This window comes from Saccoglossus kowalevskii, chromosome 21, assembly GCF_978046115.1.
Source record: "Saccoglossus kowalevskii chromosome 21, keSacKowa6.1, whole genome shotgun sequence".
NCBI classification, from domain to species: domain Eukaryota; kingdom Metazoa; phylum Hemichordata; class Enteropneusta; family Harrimaniidae; genus Saccoglossus; species Saccoglossus kowalevskii.
The window spans coordinates 7,016,673-7,036,030 of NC_140661.1; the positions used below are offsets into that span (position 1 = coordinate 7,016,673).

The 19,358-nt window shown below is 35.9% G+C and overlaps 1 protein-coding gene across 1 annotated transcript; it reads right to left on the reverse strand.

Moving 5' to 3' along the window:
* Positions 1-5,160: 5,160 nt before the first annotated feature.
* On the reverse strand, positions 5,161-13,292 carry LOC102806167 (uncharacterized). Its single transcript, XM_006818450.3, has 6 exons — positions 13,168-13,292; positions 8,199-8,223; positions 7,415-8,047; positions 6,942-7,171; positions 5,999-6,285; positions 5,161-5,797 (listed from the first exon to the last, which is right to left on the reverse strand). The coding sequence occupies exons 1-6, from the start codon at positions 13,225-13,227 to the stop codon at positions 5,788-5,790; spliced, it is 1,245 nt and encodes a 414-aa protein (XP_006818513.2). The 5' UTR covers positions 13,228-13,292; the 3' UTR covers positions 5,161-5,787.
* Positions 13,293-19,358: the final 6,066 nt, after the last annotated feature.

Genomic DNA, 19,358 nt, shown 5'->3' on the forward strand with positions numbered 1-19,358 from the left:
TAACCAAGAGAAATAGGGCTTATTGTAATCAGGTTTTAAATAAGAGTGATGGGCAATCAGGATATGGTACTAGTTACTAGTCATTACTACTAGTTATCGGCCTCCTCAAAGTGATTTGGTCAGCGTCAGTCCCTCTATTATCAGGAGCGAACATTCAGACATTTTCACTGCCTGGCAACCGCAGCTGAAAAAAACAGCTGTCAAAAAACTGTGCTTTGAGCGAGTTATTGAGACTCTCTTGAACAATCTTCAAAAATAAAGCATTTCTGGCATTCCAGAACTAGATCTTGGCGTTTATGGATGGAATTTGTTCAAACTTGGTACATACGCTGGACAATATAGGACCTTGATGCACATCATTTTATTTTTCAGATCCAATTTAAAATGGCCGACTGACGGTCATTTTGTTTTAATGAATGCAGTTCTAGTGCCATATATCTGCCATACTTTGACTGATTATGATCAAATTTTATTTATACATCGTGACGTAGATATATTGGTTTGACTGTCTGATTCAAAATGGCCAAATGGCAGCCATTTTGTGCTAAAAAATCATCAAAAATTCAGCACTTCTGACATTCCAGAACTTGATCTTGGCGTTTATGGATGGATGTTGTTCAAACTTGGTACATACATTAAAGATTATGGATTCCGGATGCACATCATTTTATTTTTCAGATTGGATTTAAAATGGCTGACTAGCGGCCGTTTTGTTTAAATGAATGCACTGTGATATGCTCTGACTGATTATGTTCAAATTTTATATATTCTTTTTACATCATTTTATAAATATTCAAAATGGCCGACTGGTGGCCATTTTGTTTGAATTAATGCTGTTTCAGAGCAAAATATTTCAATCAGTACTCGTTTCACGATCAGATACAAGATGTCAATCATTTTAATGTTAAAAAATCATCATAATCTTCTGAATCCATACTTCTGACATGTTTATATTCCAACTATATTACTATAAACAAAATTATATATCTTAAATTTGATAAATAACGGGGACTATGTCATGCATGGCTTGCAAATTTATGAATTGAACCAGATGTCCCCTCCGACCTACAAGAACAATCTCTTTAGAGGCACGAACCTCTTTATTTCGTTTTTGCCTTTGATGTAATTTGTCATATGAGTTACTGTAGATTTTTTTTAGCTGAGCATTCGCTCGGCTGAAGAACACCCCACAACAGGGAGTATATCCCTACCAATCTCATGACCGAGCCGTCCGAGTGACATGCTCTGATTAGCTCTGATTCGAAAGGCTAATAGTGCTTCCATTTCGCCACACTTTTGTAATAGACTTATTAGGGCTGCTGTTCAGAATATCCATATAGACCAGTATAGACCAGGGACTGCTAAGGGTGAATAATGGTATTACGCTAAATTTACGTAGAAGCCCGGGGCTGAAAGTGTCCGCAGCACTAAAAAACAAAATGGTTGAAAGCTGTGTTGTCAACTGTTCGTTGAGGGGCAGATGTGTATCTGATGCGAGACTGATACTAATACCTCACCTCAGACCGAACCAGACTGAAGGACTGAATGACTTTAAATCTCTGATACGAATAACGTTGTTGAACGACGCATTTACTCACACATAATGCGGTAACGATTAAATTTACAATAATTTGATGCCCACACCTAACTAATGTATTCCTATCATTTGAAATGTATCACTGTAGATCCTACCCCAGCCAGCAACTGCAACTCCCGTTCGTCTTCAATAGTGATTTTGAATGATTAATGAGGATAAAAATGCACGCATGTAAGTAATTGGTCAGTTCATAGCGCACAATTGATACATTCCTTACTTTCGAGTTCCCAATGGCTACTCATTTCAATAAGCATTTCAAGATTTGAATGCTTGCGGGCGCACTGTAAGTGGGGTTGTTTTTTAATGTTCCACCGAGGCAAAACATTGTGAATAATCTCAGTTCCAAGGAAGTTCTAAAACTTCGCAAATTCTCACAGGAACGTAGCATAACTTGTGTAATGCACGAATTGAAAAGCTTATTGAACTTGTAGAACTTGCTGATGAACTAATGTTTGTCCTTTGGAGCCTGACGACCTTGTAATCGCCGGTTACTATACAAAACTAATACACGTACAGTTGCAATTCACCCTCACTATAATAAAAAACATGATCTTTCATTGTTGTGTTTTCTAATTACATTTACCTGTCATACTGTCACCAGTCTGAGGAACATCTACACTTTCAAATGTATTTCTTCAGGATATCGCCTTTGGATTCTCACACTATGTTATTGTGGTCGCGGGCCTGTTCTCTATTGGGTTTGGATTGATGATGGATGAGGAGATGAGTGACGCTGTCTGGTTTGAAATTGGGGTATATTGCTTGGCTTTGAGAGTACTTTCTGGGAATCGCATGGGTGATATTTTAGTTGATCAACAATATTTACACAAGTCACTGCATGCAATTTTCATTATATAAAATACACAGAGAGTTGTACGTTCAGGGCGCGATTGTACATGAACGCAGAGTGGTGAGTTGTACTCACAGTCACTTGGGGGCTGAAAATCAATAAATACTAATTAAAACAAAAATCATCCGCTATACGTATATAAATAAACAAGTTGTGAAACATGGCACCTAGTAAATCGACACCCTGTCGGTTTTAAATTTCGATTTCTTACCTTAAAATTTGAAATAACATTTTTTAGAGGGGATCAGGTGTTACGTTAATAACCACTGTTCATAATCGTTAACTTAGTTTTATTCAAAACTGCACAAATCCTGCGTTTTCTGATGATATCAGACGATTTCATGAACGAAAATGGCCAGCAGCCAGAATCAAGAGGGATTCGCACAGCGTTCTGGGTAAATCAAGGAAATACTCGCTGTTTCGGCACGCCTGATTGGCTGAAAATGAGTATGCGCACCCTCTCCATGGCACAGGCCACTCAACAAATGACACTGCCTATAATACCTCAATTTATTCTTTTTGTACTTAACAGTTAAAGGTAATCATATAATTTTTGTTCAATTAACTCCAATTAGCTCATGTCCATTCACATTTATACGTGACTTAACGTTTTTGTTAAATACTTGAAACTTCCAATAAAATAAAGCGTTGAAAACATTTTAAAAGTCACCAATAATTTCTCAAGGTACGCGCAGGCTCATTCTTACAGCTCAACACAGACTTAGAAAACTCATACAATGTTACCGATCCATCCATCACCACTCAAGATGGTGTAAGTCCTATACTTGTAGCCTCACCGCTAAAGGAACACCACGACAATGACACCCTTCACTTCAGATGAAAAGTCTACACCATCGCCTTTAGCTGACTCTAATGCATCAACCACAACACTGCACATGAATATTCTAGAACCAATCATATTTTCATGCCAAAACCAGGCATATTAACAGCATAATACTTCATTAGCATTGTCAAGAATTGTAGACGGCGCGTAAAACTTATATTGAAGTTTCGATATATGGGAAGAGTCTACCACTTCTCATAGATAACCTTAGATACAGCGACTCCCTCAAAAAATATTAGGATTATATTGTGCTTCTTGTTGCTACAGTTGTATAAAAATGAACTTTATTTTTTCGATCACAAATTAAGTGTAACTAATGTAACACTGTGCAGTCCCCTCATTAGTTATAACTTTTAGTTAGATCAACGAAGTATATGCTGATAACATCATTTAGATGGAGTGCATTTTATTTTTATTTATCTTTAATGTAACAATCGTGCGATTTTTAAACAATGTTATCATCTGGTCTAGTAAACCAAAAACAAATCACACAATGCAGTCACGTCACAAAATCTGCAACAGAAATGGATGGATGATGGATGGATGGATGGATGGATGGACGGAAAGATTGAAGGACGGACGAGGAACGAACGAACGGACGGATGGGCGGGTAGACTGATGGACGAACGGACAGAAAGTCGGACAGTTGTAGTATGAAATATTAATCTCTTGGGGGTCGGCTACGCCACTTCATTGGGAACAAAGGTTACCAAATCCAGATATCATCACTGGCCAACATTCCTGAATCTAGAGACTTTGTAAAGAGAGTAGAATGCCCTTTTATTTCAGGCCACCATTTATATTGTGTCTCTAAGAATGGTGTGTTGGTATACCGGCTAAGTTTACATTTACCTACATTCACCTTGATATTCATACAATTAATAATATGTATTTAAAAGACACAAAATCTTGTTGAGATATCATACAAAATAATATAATGTGTATCCCCCGTGTTGTATGTTAGAGAAATATCAACAACTTAATTATTCTTAATGCTTATGCACAATGAGCGATACTAAATGTTACTACCCCTTACCACAGATCGACACCGCCGATTACGAAAAACTGAAATTCTTATGAATAAGCCGCTTATTGGCTAATATAATCAAGGCATAGCCCAAAGGTTTTACCTTTGAACTGAAATTCTTTTCTTGTATTTCTGTTATATAGTGTTTGATTATTTATTAATATAAGTAAGATATTAGAGTGATTCATTTACTAGTCTTTTGTTTATTCATATATCAAGGAATACCACTCATGTATTCCCAAGGGTTACTAAGGATGCTACTATAACAATCATATACCTTCTGAAACATTATATATTCGAGGTACATATGCCGTGCCAATGTTTGTCCAAGTGTTAAAGCCTGTTTGGTCAAAAGCATTTGAAAATAGCATGGCTATGTTTGAAAGAATGGGAAGTTGTACGAAACACCGATTGTGTAAGAATAACATTTCGTTTTTCCGGAATGATACCATATCAAAGCTATTCAGTGTTTATTGTAACACTCCACTACATAAATCTGCCTTGGTTAAATAGTTGCGGTTAAAATTTGATCCCGGCATAATTTTCACATAGAGATCTTCTAGTATGTTTAGAAAACTTTATTAGTACCACTTCAGGTTTCTCCATCATTCAAATAACATGACCAATTCCTTTGTTTCCTCCATCTATGTTTTCATGTAAATTTTCTTTTCTTTACCACTTTCATACATTTTCCATTTGCGTGTTCGCATGTTTTTGTTTACAGTGCTCCGGTTTTATTGTTTGATTCGATTTGATATGTATCGGTTATTACTTGACCAGATGGTGCTCACGTGGGCACAAAACGTTCTCACTCAAGGCCGTTAAACGAGAATAACTAGCTATTCCGTAATACGGTAATAATTTATTCATTTTCTACTCTGAACTGCCAAAGTATCCTTCAAAGAAGCATCCCACTTACCGACTCACTGTGCACAATGTTACAGTTTGTATTTTGCTATGATAATATTAGGTTTGTGTCTCCTGTCTTCATTCAATGATTTTACATTTTAATATTATTTAAGTGACTTACAATAGTGTTATATCTGTAAGTAAAATGATTTAAATTGAAAAAGAAAATTACATTTCTTTTATGCATTTTAATTTAAAGCAATAATCGAACGAGCATGATTTTACTATACATTCTATCTTCATTCCACCCGAAATTGAAAATGAATAAAATATACCTTCACGCTCGTTGTCTAATATATAAGTGCTTTTGCTTTTATATTATAAATTGAAACAGCACAACACTGTATTCTTGGATTGAATATTGTTTTACAATGTCTAACATAGTATGTATCACCATGAAATTATCAGCTAAATATTGCAATGATCAAAAACAAAGAGTATTTCTAATAAAATAGTTCAATTTCGCATAACCCCTATATTTCATTCGATCAAAAATCACAAATCGCAAACCCACTCCAATGAACCACGCAATCCATCGATGTGTGCCATATATGATATTTCTACTCACATCTGAAAAAAACATAAATAATTTGAAATACATGAATAGGGATAAAAATTAAATATTGTGATAAAGCACCATGCTCTCGCTCTGATGTGTTTGGTATGATTTATTTTACTCTGTGTTGAAGCAATCGACAAAGCATACGCCTCATGCATAGTTGTAGGAATTCAACTGTGTCGACAGCGAGCCACACATTTATCACGTCTTACCTCGTGTCAGCTACTTTCCAAGTCACTCCAAATTCATTTACATCTTTAGACACTTTGCCATCAGGCATCATAAAATCATTGTGAGGATCACCATCAGCGTTGCCAAGCAAACCACAAACTTTCCCATGGTATGCTATTCCTGAAACGTCTGCAGTGAAGATGTGTTTCCTTCCCTTCCAGTGCAGAGTGAACGTTGTATCCATCACCGTGAATGATATCATGACTGTATTGTTATTGAAGCTTACATCTATATTTCTTTGCCAGGACTTTAAATCGTTGGTATTACCCTATGGTAAAAACATATAAAGACAAAGATGCTGAACAATTCAGTTTGTTACTCGATTCAGCTATTAAACATTGCACATTTTAGTCGGGCGGCAACTTCAGTGTCAACATTTACCAAACACGCACACTAAAAATTGGATGATACATAATTTGTATTAAAGAACAATTAAAAAAAAATTTATTACATACATACTGTTATATTACAAATAAATAACTGGGTCATTTGGAATACAGAAGGTACAGAAAGCATAAGTGAACCAAAATACGTGACATAATGTATACAGGTATATTCATTCCCGACAGTTTAATCCTGATATAATTGACCTCGGTGGTTAATATTCAGTAATGGAGTGGTCCATATTTTCTACGGACGCAACTAGATGGTCAGATCACCCAGAGCATGTTCTGTCACAAATAGGTCAATTGCATATGAGAGTGGATTGTTTATTGACAAGTATTTTTATTGATACAATATTAGCACAAACACGTACTGTCGGTCACATGTCTTTTAGTGTAACATAATTAAAAACCAATAGCTAATTATTTATTTAGATTGTTCTAAAAACAAAACTTACACTGCGATGCAAACATTTTGCAGTCATAACACACAAATAACCTTCCCTGTTAATAATATACACGATGTATTTTTTTTACTTACAGATATTTTGTTGCTTCTGTCCACAATAATGCTTTCATCGCCAACAGTTACATTTATAGCAACAGTTCTCGTCTTCAGAACGTCAACATCATCCCGGGGAGCAAAATTAGCACGGATTTCAAATTCAGGATTAGTATTTAAGCAGTCCTTCACCAGTGTATACCAACATGTACCTTGGAAACTATACGCACGTCCATCAAAGGTTGTCAAATGAGGATCACCACTTACAACTTTATTAATGAAACAAATAAAACTACTTTTGTACTGTCTATTTTTAATTTGAAAGTAACAGAATACAAGTGGAATTTACAATGTACAAAACAGACATAGAATATTGGATTCGTCTCATGTGATGTTTTTGACTTTATTTTTTCTATATTGATTATGCTGTTTGTAATTTACATACTATCCAAAGATATTAGAACACTACCACACAGTGAGTAAGTAGCCTGTTGTTGATGGAATTTACGTACCTGCTGGACATTTAGTACATAGCTTCTCAGCTTCTATTATTTCGTCAGGCGACAACGCACGGTTATATACTTGCATACATGTTATCAAACCCTTATAATACCGGGTATCAGTATCATGTACTCCCATACGAGCTTCATAATTAGTTGAAATTTCCATTGAACCAATATTACGACTATTCACTACAACACCTTTCAAATATAGTTTTTCCTCGCCACTATTGTAGTCGTACGTTGCTCCCAAAAAATTCCATTCGTTCTGGACGAGTACATCGGCCCTTAGATCTTCAGTGAATGAAAGGGTGCTACGTCGCGTCATGCGAACAAATTCCTGATTTGCACCGGTTTGCCACAGATGACTCCCCCATCCATCTCGTTTAAAATTAAATATTGGCCCAGCAGCACCAGTTGGGTAAACGTATACAAGTAATGTTATTGAATAGTGTGTATCAAAGCCACCGTCGTTGGGAAATTCGATGAATGAGTTTTTATTACCAGCGAAGCTGTATGCACTACAAATATCACCATGTTTTGTATTATCAACTGTAACACCAGTTGGGAGGCCGTCATTTGAACCGATTTGATCAACGGTGCCATGGTCTGCATTCAAAGGCCAGAATGCAACCATAGATGGATCTATTTGAAAAAAACAAACAATGTATTATACTCACTCACTCACTCACTCACTCACTCACTCACTCACTCACTCACTCACTCACTCACCCACTCACTCATTAATGAACCCATCCATCTATTCATTCATTATTCTGTTAAAATATTTACATACCGTAACTCCTTGTTTGAAGTACTTTCTGAAACGAAATGAAAATATATAAAACAAACATATCATACATAGACGCATACTTATTAAACAGAGGTTCTAACGCTAATGTTGCCGACAAGAGTAATACAGATTGCGTCACTATGATGTGATTTATTTTATTATATATAGTATGCTGGTAACAGTTCTCATTGTGTGGGATGGGGTCGCTTTTTTATAGTCTGTGGTATACTAGGCAAGAGAGCCGCCCTGTCGGGTTTTAGTTCTAGGGAACATAACGTTTCAGATATGTCCATTCAAGAGTGTGTTTTATTTTGTCAACGAAAATAAACTTAGACGCACGGAAGAATACTAAATTTCATGAATTGTTCACATCATTTCCAGCGATTGTAATTTGACGCGCTTGTCATATTTCAACATTTTAGCCATAACGCGTGTTTCGTACTATCTCTCTTTCTCTGTATTCATTTCTATAATTGAAAAGGATACTTTATCTAAAAACATCTGGTTATATAAAATAATTAACAATGACTACGAACACCTGCTACTAGTTAATGAATGATCACTTGATTGAGTATAATTAATTCCTGATTAGACCATTTGTTTTTGTCGCGTTTCATTTTAAATGGAACAAAACGTCGGTACGTTATAATTAAAATAATACACTTAATCATAACAGTTTCTTATATTTGGTTGTGATTGACTGTTAAGCATCTTTACTTACATCCTGTCACTAAATCACACTTGATTTCAGCCGTTTGACTATATCACAAAATTAATATTTGGTGTGAAGTTTTTTTTTCATTAAGATGCTCTCCAGACTGGTGAGTTTTTCCTGCCTGTATACGTATATTATTATTATACACAGGAGCGCAGCGAAACTACCACTCAAGTTAGTCATCTATGTCTGTAACATTAAGCTTAAATCAATGATATGATTGTTTCGTCGATGATATACACAGTTTAAGTATACGCAAGAATGTGTCTCTTTATGTGAAATGGTAGTGTTCCAACTGAACGCCAACGTTGCATATACTGGGCATTTCCCGTACGCATGCATGTTAGGTGCGCCAGACATCACAGAGACAGTCAAAATCGCTATGCAAACATAAATAGCACGCAACTGAGGGAATGAAACAATATCTTGCACAGTTGTTCTGTAATCGTCCCTCCAAGAGTTTCTTATTTACGTAAAAGTAATGAGTAGCACTACTATGTAAAACTCAATTGAATAAATAAAACCCCTTTTCTCTATACACTATAAGGGGTTACATGTTTCGACTGAAACAGGCGATGTAGTGCCGCGATCATTGATTATTGTTGTTATTACAGCTGTAGCCGAGTTGTTGTCCATTTTCGTGTCTGATTTAAATATTAAATTTGAGTCTATATTTTCTACAACTCATCCGATTTTATTCTCGTCGTTTTATAACTCAATAAACTTATTTGCGTGGCAAATGTATCTCCAACATGGTGGTAGGCGAAATTTCTTCTGCCGAATGTCATTGGTATTTTGAGAAAGTATTACAAGATGGGACAAGGTTCGTTAGCTGGTACAGGTTACAGGAAATAAACACGGCATTTAACATTTTTACAGGAAATAAAATGAAAGTTCCATTTACAGTAAAAAAAGGTTTTTACACTATACAGATATAGCAAATGCCTAATAACATTTTACATTCATATAATATTTTTCATAATTTGTGTTTAAGAATCAAAATTGAAAATTGCGTACGAATTACGACATTTAATACAGAAAATGTTTATACGATTACAAACAATAATATCTTTGTACAAATTACAGACGAATAAATATCCGATTACATATTATACATTGCCCACGTCTTTTATTTATTTAAATTACATTATTACGAAAATAAAAACAATTGATTACAGCTTACGAAAATACCCCTTGCCGACCCAACATGCAACCGAAGATTCGTCGGCAATTAATCAATGCAATCGACGTACCATTTTACTTACAGTATAAGAACTACAGCTAGACGTTTATGGAATTCTGTCTAGGGAATATTATGCTCGGTTTGAACCAAAAGGAAACTATCGCAAAACAAATATCATTGTACACAAACAGTGTTTGAAATTACATTTCAACCGAGCCCACCAAGTTTACTGCCGGAACACATAGTTATCCACCAACTTTCTGAGCAGTAAAATATAGCTAATGAGTATCAGTAATAAATATTAATAAATTATTCAAGTAAAACTGTTTCACTTATTATTACATTGTACCTTCCAATATAACTGGGAAAATGTTTGCCGCTTGCTGTTTCATTTCGATAATATACAGCGTCAGCTTGCTCATTTGTTTTAATAATAAAAATAAAACATCACTTGCAATACTACCACCAATTAAAAAGCCAAATAATGGCTTAAATACTGCCAACAAGGTGTACAACAAAAACAAGCGACGTCAAAACATATGTATCAGCTGGATAAGGGATTTTGTCCATGGATTATATCCATATTATTATCAGACTAATGTAATTTATTGTAAACGATGGATGTCTAATACAGAGAATGCGATACATTTTTGCTAAGTATTTTTTATTTGAAAGACAAGAATTGACTGGCAATAACTGGAAAGTGCTGGAAAGAGACAATTGGCTAAGGCTATACCATTACCTAAATATATCACCTCTTGTTTCTCTGACCTTCTTGATGGTTTATTATTTCAGAGGATGAATTTAGACCCCCGGGCCGTGATTTTCACCAAAATGTGGTGCCTCGCATACACTAATACTGAATACGATAACAGTTATTGTACACTAGAAAAGAATCAGGATACGCTATATTACTCGTATTTTATTTACATGATTTATATAAAAACAGTTTCTCAAGCCTAAATGCTGCACAATTGATAAATAGCTATGGAAACCCTACTTAACCCAATAACGTATTCCCGCTCTTTTGAACACAATGGCATGAAGATGAATGATACCGCCCTCTGTGGAACCACTGAGGCTGTGGATTGTATCATTTCGCCCGTGTTTCGTTTCCTCAAGTTCACAACATAACTGTTGTAATATAGGATTACTTGGAAATATCTATACCAAAAGTTTGTATAAATGACAAATACAGCAATGACAAATGCTGAACAAGGATTGTTCAATTAATCTGTCGTCAGTCGTCAGCATGGAAGCATTCAGATTAATATCAGCAGTTGTTTGTAAAACCTACCAACAACTAGATTGGCTCTTTGCGGTAGGCTTATCAACTGGTTATTAAGCATATTCGCTTCACACAAAAAGACATCACATCACATAAATGCGTGAAATTAGTTATTAGTTACACATATGTTGTCTCCATCGATCCTCTAATGGAGACGCCATTGAGACCGATTGAGACACGCAGTTTCAGTTCAAAGTCAGTTCATCAACAAGTCTCTTCTTTTGCTTGAAACAGACCAACCGACGAACAACACTTATTTTCACGATCGAGAGACTGCAATCGTCCATCTAAAACGAAGTCGACTACTGAAATCCCATGGTTTGAATGGAGCGTGATTTGCAGCAGGTGATTTTAGCCCAATTTTAGTCCGTCGGTCCAGTTCTATCTGAGCCCAACCCAAAGTCGAAGCCGATTGGGCTTTAGCTGATAGCGGTTTTTGCTGGCTCTAGATGTTGGACACCCGTAAAATGCTGTCGGGTAAACAAGGTAAATGTTGCATTTCGATAATGGTAAATGCCAATCATTATATCTGTTGTTTATGAGTGGGTGGCAAATCAACTGTGTCTCATTCCAGAGAACCATGTATTTCTTCTACAAACTAGGCTATCTTGATATGCCACTCACTTACAATTATGAGCTATTAGAAATAAATGGCAATGAATGGCAACAGCAATCAGATACAGATACAATCTGCCAGGTAAAATCGTTTGACAATCTGATGACGTGCTGGCAGATATGGACATGCATGGCTAAGAAACATATACAAATTAGCAAGAGTTACAGCAGAGTTGCTCATGAGCACAGATCCAGGTTACTAGTATGCCTTAATGTCTTTCTCTGTAAATTGCTTAAATAACAAGGCCACGTCCGAGTCTTGTGCATCTTATGCTTATATTTGGATCGTACAATTTGTGGACTCGGCGATGAATAAACAACGCCCACGTGTGCACCAGGTGCTACTTGTATATATGATCAGGTTAGGATTCAGTTACATTACAACATCATATGGGTATGCCAGCGTATAAAATTAACTGCATGTCATTCATCATGTAACGCACACGTCTCCTTTATATTAACAATGACTACAAACTACAATGCATTAATTTAAACTTCGTATACACAAATTAAACGATGACGTATGTATGTTGTCATAAACATTAAGTACGTAATTTGCGGGAAACAGGCAACAGATAGTAATAGATCTTTTCTTTTTTTCTTAATTTTGTAGAAAAAATGAGATATTTTCCTGGCGGACCATTAAAACATTGTTTTATGCAAAAAATAAATAAGATAGGATGCGTGTATAACGAGTCAGTTCGATACAATATTATACTATTAAGTAGTGGAGGGCCAGGATGAGGCTGACTTTAGACAAAACACAAAATTTGAAACCAGTATTCAAACTCTCACTTTTCTGAATCCCCTCTTAAAGTGCAATGTTTTGAACACTAGAAAAAAGCCTGAGCTGAACTGAGCAGAAATATTTCATCGATTTTTAAAATCAGTACTTGCAATTTGACCAGGAAGCACTATTATGGTAAATTAACTGAGTGGGAGACAACTCCGTCTCTGCCGATTGTTCACTTGAATCTGATTTTGGTTCTCTTTTTGTATATGGTAACATGGTAATGTTTCAGAACCATTATAACTAGAACACCAGTTAACAGCATCAGCACATAACTCCTTGTGTATGTTATACACTTTATTCCGCTATGAAAACCGCTAACGTGTCAACATAAATATATGCGAGACGCCTATAAATATACTAGTAAGTAAGTCAACTCACCGTTTGTGAGGCTGCTAGTGTAAAACTGGTAACCGAAAGGATGACTAGTAAATGCAACATCGTTGCCGTCGTCGGTGTAATACTCTTCAACGTGAAATAGTATGTAGAGCCTTGAGTGAAGTGATCGTTCTACTGACAGATATGACCAGTTCGTTTGATTATAAAGATTGGTTTGGCTGATGTGCCCTTTTTTCCGTCTAATCCCTCCATTTGGTAAAGTTTCAATTGGTTTAGGAGATAACCGCCCACAAACATAAATTAATCCACGCATGCTCTGTTCCATTCTTCACGTGGCGAATGTTAACAACACATTTCCAAAAACTAGCATGAGTACGTTCACTACATAGTATAGCAGCTACCACGATAATAAATGAAACACATCGGTTGTAATATTTGTGCTGAGACGCCTGTTAATGATATGCATATGTCATAATGCGAACATATTATTTTCAGCATTTGTTTATAAAATAATTTCACAAGTCAAGTGAGTTTCAAAATTGCTGTTATCATAAAATATACATGATATTACCATTGAATTGTTATCATGTGACTCGTCTTCGGCCTGATGTGCACTTTTGAGTAATCATTATAGAGAATTGTTTAGCTATGGATATAGTACTCGATAATTAGTTGCTCTTAGACTTACACAGAGCAGAGTAACTTTTAATGTTTATTTCCAGCTACTAAGTATACTAATGCACAGTTCTGCGGTTCTAAAGAAATGTAATTGAAAATATCATTAACATTACTAGGACCAACCTGTACATTTATAATTAAATATCTGAAATTTACAATGTCGCATTATTTATGTGAAGACTGCGCTGCAGTTGAATAGCGTAAATGTAATAGTTATTGAAATGGTGCCATCCAACTCAATCGAATATTCTCGATCGCGGACTGATGTGATATTTACTCACTTTGCCTTGCAAGTCCATGAGGCCGAAACCCGCTGGTAAACATGGGTTGTTAACTTACTTTCGTATAATATTTATTTATAATGCTTAGATTATTGGCAAAATCAGTGACCACATACACTGTCCTTTCCTGATTTCACATTCTCGCATTCATTGTCATTGCAGTACTTTCAGTGTTGAAACACTGAGAATAATACAAAACGTTCAAGGAGCCACAACCACCACGTTACGCAAATTGAACTTTCAAGTAGTAAAATGCACTGGGCACAGTATATAGAAACTGAAGCCTCTGACTAATCAACAACACGGTATATGACTATTTGTAATTCAAGTGTATTTGGGTACATCCCTATACAAAGTCTTAAAGCCTTTTCTCAACCAACAAAAAACATGTGACATTCGATAGCATTGGTCCTTGGTGTTACAATTACAGACAAGTCTGTGTTGTTGAACATCTTTATATAAAGACCACCTGTTCACCTTTGATCATCTTTGTACAGTCCAAATATTTACATGTACAATCACTTGTATATAAACGCCACCTGTCTAACGCCACGTACTCTTTGGCACTCACGCTGGTTTGGTGAATCTGTATCGAGACCAGAATGATGGATAGTGTTTTGCATTAGCAGCTACACTGGCATTATAAAATTTATCTAAGAAAAGAATTGTTATTTACTCTCACTTTTCGGGATACAATCGCTCTAAAATTGTTGTCCTATGTTTATTCATGAATCAACTAATTACCCACTTGTATATAGATGGCAATTTCTTAAAGCTCCACAGGCCATCAATTTTACGGGTTTAACTGTACGATATTGGCCATTTGGCCATTGATATTTAATTTGAAAAACCGATTTTTTTTCTAGAAACAATTCTTTGCTATCATCCTGCACTTTTGGTAAAACTGAGTAGGTATAATTTTTGTCAGTCACGAATCTTACTCTAGCCGCATATATGTTTAAAAAACAGGGGCAGATGCAGAATTTTAAATTAGAGGGGGGGTGGTGGCATCTTTACAATGACGTCATTGCCACTCACTATTATGGGATATATGTATATGACGTAGCATCCCTACCCCAAGGCACGAATCACAGTAGCTGCATAGATCGTAATGATAATTTTGCGACGCGCACACACAACTCAAATTATTTATCAACATCAGCTTATGATCGTCATTCATGGAAACATTTTTGTGTGTACACACAATATTAGTTAAAGTAAAATAACCAATATGTATATGCAGTGTTTGTTATTGTACGTACAAAACAACCAGTGCTCATGAAGACTTTATTTAGCATTTTCATATAAAAATCTATTCATACGTGAACATTGTCACCTTTTGAAAACCCATTAGTTATATAAGCCTATATCAACGGCAGCGCGATAATGGTGGAACTGGCAGTGTGTGGTTTTTGAGTATTGCCGATTCCTAATCAAAGGAAAAATCATAATAACGTGTGGTATAGCTTCTAATATACTTACTCCAATAAATTGAATTGCAAAAAACGTAGCATAAGACCATGTGAATTGGTGAGATTTGATTTAAGGAGGGTCAGCCCAGAAATCTGTATAAGTTGCTGATGGTCTAGTATCCCTTTCACCTCTATCAAGTAAGGCTATGAAGATCACATATAACAATTTCTCCATGTTCTCTTTTAATCAATTTGTTCAAAGTTTGTACAGACAAAACATTGAATAAGGAACACTGCACTTGTTGTTTTTATTCTGACACCTTCATGGGTTGCGCACTAGCAATGCAGTCCCTCTAGATTTGCGCAGTAGCGCTATTTAGACTCGTCATGGTCGAATTTGCCGGCTACCGCCGAGGAAGCAACAATTATATACATTATAATAATTATTTTATGATTTCTGAAGCTACTAAATATCATTAAATATTGTAATTCCTAATAATTCCTTAAGAGATTGACATGAAAAGCTTGTATTCCATTATTTATATTACTGATATCATTATTCACATTTGGGCAAATAACAGCACAACGTTATCTGATGTATCCATTATCCATTCATGTTTTCTACATGACTCAAAAATAACTTTATTTCTTCATCTCAATTGGGTTAAGTAACAGATAATCGGTGTCACAAACGCCCTGAATACGCAGTTCTATGAGCTAATTTTCCAGTCTATCGTTGTAGGCGGCTCACCGGTCGCCCGAGGATGAGTAACAGTGGCGAAAATGCAAGCGACATTCGGGGTGGGTGTTCTGCCAAACTGAAAAATAAAAACAATCCTAACAACTCGAAAATGAATCCCCACTCTTTTCGAATGTTTCTGTGCATTTTGTGGGGTTTTGGTTCAAGTTGAAATTTCCAACACGACAAGGTCTTCCACTAATACAAATGCCTGCCTGTTTTAAGAAGTCCCTCCAAATTTTAGAATTTTAAAACACTTTTTTCCGACAAATTCAGAACGCAAATACTCCCTCGACCAGCTAAGTTCTCCCCGAAACTAAATTTATACTAATTACCATGTTAGTAAAAAAGTAAATATGACTGCGTGTGTGACTGGAACCTACGATTGGGTATGGGTATCCATTAAAATGTTGCTTAATAACCGAGTATATTCCATGAATAGACCAAGAAATCCATACCTTCGAGTAACATTGGGGTAAAGGCCCCCTGATCTGGTCTATCAGATCAGGTGAATGTTGTAAGATGCCGTGTTTGTAGAACGAACAACTCTGTCAAAGATTAAAACATTTTCAGTTTTTATATTTTCTTTAATATATGGCAAACCTGCAGCACAGTTGATCAACTACTACACAAAAGTCTAATTCTTAAACATTATTCCATGACGTGCAAGCGTGTGTATGCATGGTGTCCAACCAACCCCCGCATGTTAGTTTTTCAGTGTGCTTCGGTAGCATTGGTTTGAGATCGTGGATTGTTAATGAAATATTTTCTGTGGCTGTATTTTCGGATTGGGTTCATGGCATGTTTAAGGTTATAGAAGTTCAATTCGATTTCTTTTAAATGAATGACGATCTTGTTTTGGTAAATAATTTGAGTTGTGTGTGCGCGTCGCGAAATACTAATTACGACTGAAAATAATACTTACAGATAACAACAAAAATGGAACATATCCGAGGGTTTAATATGTCGAATTATACAGCACATATACTATCCTATTTACCGTGTAGAATACAGTTGTGAATTATCACATAAAAGTCACGACTTAGAGTTTGTAACGCGTTGAATAATAAACACTAAAAATATAAAACTAAGTCATGTGACTCACAAGTCAATAAATCAGTGTCTGTTTCTCCTGAAAAGGTAATATTTGTATTAATCCATGTCATTTAGCGGCATATAATCACATATGCCCGACCATAAACTACTTGATTGATTGCAAGATTAGATTAATATTTGTATTAATCCATGTCATTTAGCGGCATATAATCACATATGCCCGACCATAAACTACTTGATTGATTGCAGGATTAGATATAATATTTGTTATGAATTGTAATATAAAGCTTTAGGTTGTATTATTTGGAATTACGTCTATTTTAGTATTGTACACATTTTGGTATAAAGCTTGGTTTCTGATAAAAAATGACCATATGAAACCATTAAACAGAATTTATTGATTTAGAATTAAATCTGTTGCTATGTTACACATATATGAAGCTGGATGACGATTCATGTCAGCTATGCTACATCATACACATACATCCCACGATGCAATGCGGCAATTACGTCAATGTAAATGTGCAACCCTCCAAACTGAACATCGTGGTTGCACACCCATGCAAGTAGCGAAAGGTTCGTACCTGGTGGGGGGGGGTATGCTATGTAAGACATATACATCCCACAAGGCAATGCGACAATGTCGCCATTGTAAATGTGCACCCCTCCTAACATTATGCATCCGCCTCTCGTCGCACACCTATGCAGCTTATGAAGGGTTCGTGCCAAGTTGTGGATTTAATGATTTGGAACAAAAGTCTTTTTTCAATGTTGCTAAAGGTGATATGAAGGAGGATAGTTGTGAATTGATTCTAGACAAATTAGGATTTGTATTGTACAGTTGGGCCCGTACAAATTGACAACCCATAGTACTTTCAGAAATTGTCTTCCATATGCAAGTGATCTTATATCGACGTTGATTAGTTAATTCGTGAATATATTTTTCCCCAGACTTGACTGTGATTGTAACGCCGAGGACCAAGCTTGACAGGAATATTAAATTCAATATTGCTACCAAATGTTACATATTTTTGTCGGAAATCTTGAAATCTCTGCAGCTACAGTTTTAAGACTTTGTATAGCGATGGATATTGGTTGCAAGCTATGTACCCGAATACATTTAAATTAAAAATAGTCACATAACTGTTTTGGCCAGATCGCCATCAACTGCACTATACTATGCTGTTGGTTCAGTTTGTATAAATTGTGTCCAGTGCATTTTTTTGCATTTAAAGAACATGTGTGAGACAGAGAGATAAATTGTTGAAACAGACCAGGTTCTGCTGTATAAAGCAGGAAGTACCCGTGGACAGTGATTTGTTTGAAAGCACAATGATACCGTAAATTAGCGAATTAACCCGTGTTTAACCAGCGGGTTTTACCATGCTTTCCTCGATGCTCGAAAGCCTTATTCACTTACACGATGAAGTAGGAAAATGTAACGTAGGCCCACAATCAAGAATATTCAAAAGTGATGACACGATTTCAATACGGTAACTAAATACAAGTACAATAGTCAACTCAGCACTGCAGTCGTCGCGTAAATGATGCGACTTTCTATTATCTATACGCCAACTTTATTATAATGTATACACAGATACTAAAGCATTTGTGAATTTCTGACAAGTTGTACAGGTTGGTTCTAGTGCTGTCATTTTTATTTTTAATTACATTTTGTAAGAACCACAGCAAGGTGAGTTGAGATACTTAGTCGCTTAAAATAAATATTGAAAATAGTTCTACTACCAAAACGGATAGCAACTTTGCTGGTTCTCTGAACGTCCCAATGCAACTAACCATTGAGTACTGTAAGTCATGATGATACAATTCTCGCTAATGGTTACTCAAAGTACATACCGACTGAAGACGAGTAACTTTAAAAAAGCAATGCACACAGTTACCAGACTTCATTGAGGGATATATTTTAGTTTTTGCATGACACATTTCTCTGTTATTCTGAGGCACAGTGTTGTTTATATGATAATAGCAATTCCGAAACCCTCTTGTCTCAGAGGAATTTCGCTCATTATGAATACACGTTGAAAACAAAATAACCTGTTCACATTA

Coding starts and splice junctions, on each gene's coding strand:
- LOC102806167 (XM_006818450.3), bottom strand. CDS start 13,227: ATGTTGCATTTACTAGTCATCCTTTCGGTTACCAGTTTTACACTAGCA. Junction 7,172..7,414: donor ATGTACTAAATGTCCAGCAG/GTACGTAAATTC, acceptor TCATTAATAAAG/TTGTAAGTGGTGATCCTCAT. Junction 6,286..6,941: donor ACAGAAGCAACAAAATATCT/GTAAGTAAAAAA, acceptor TTTTTACCATAG/GGTAATACCAACGATTTAAA.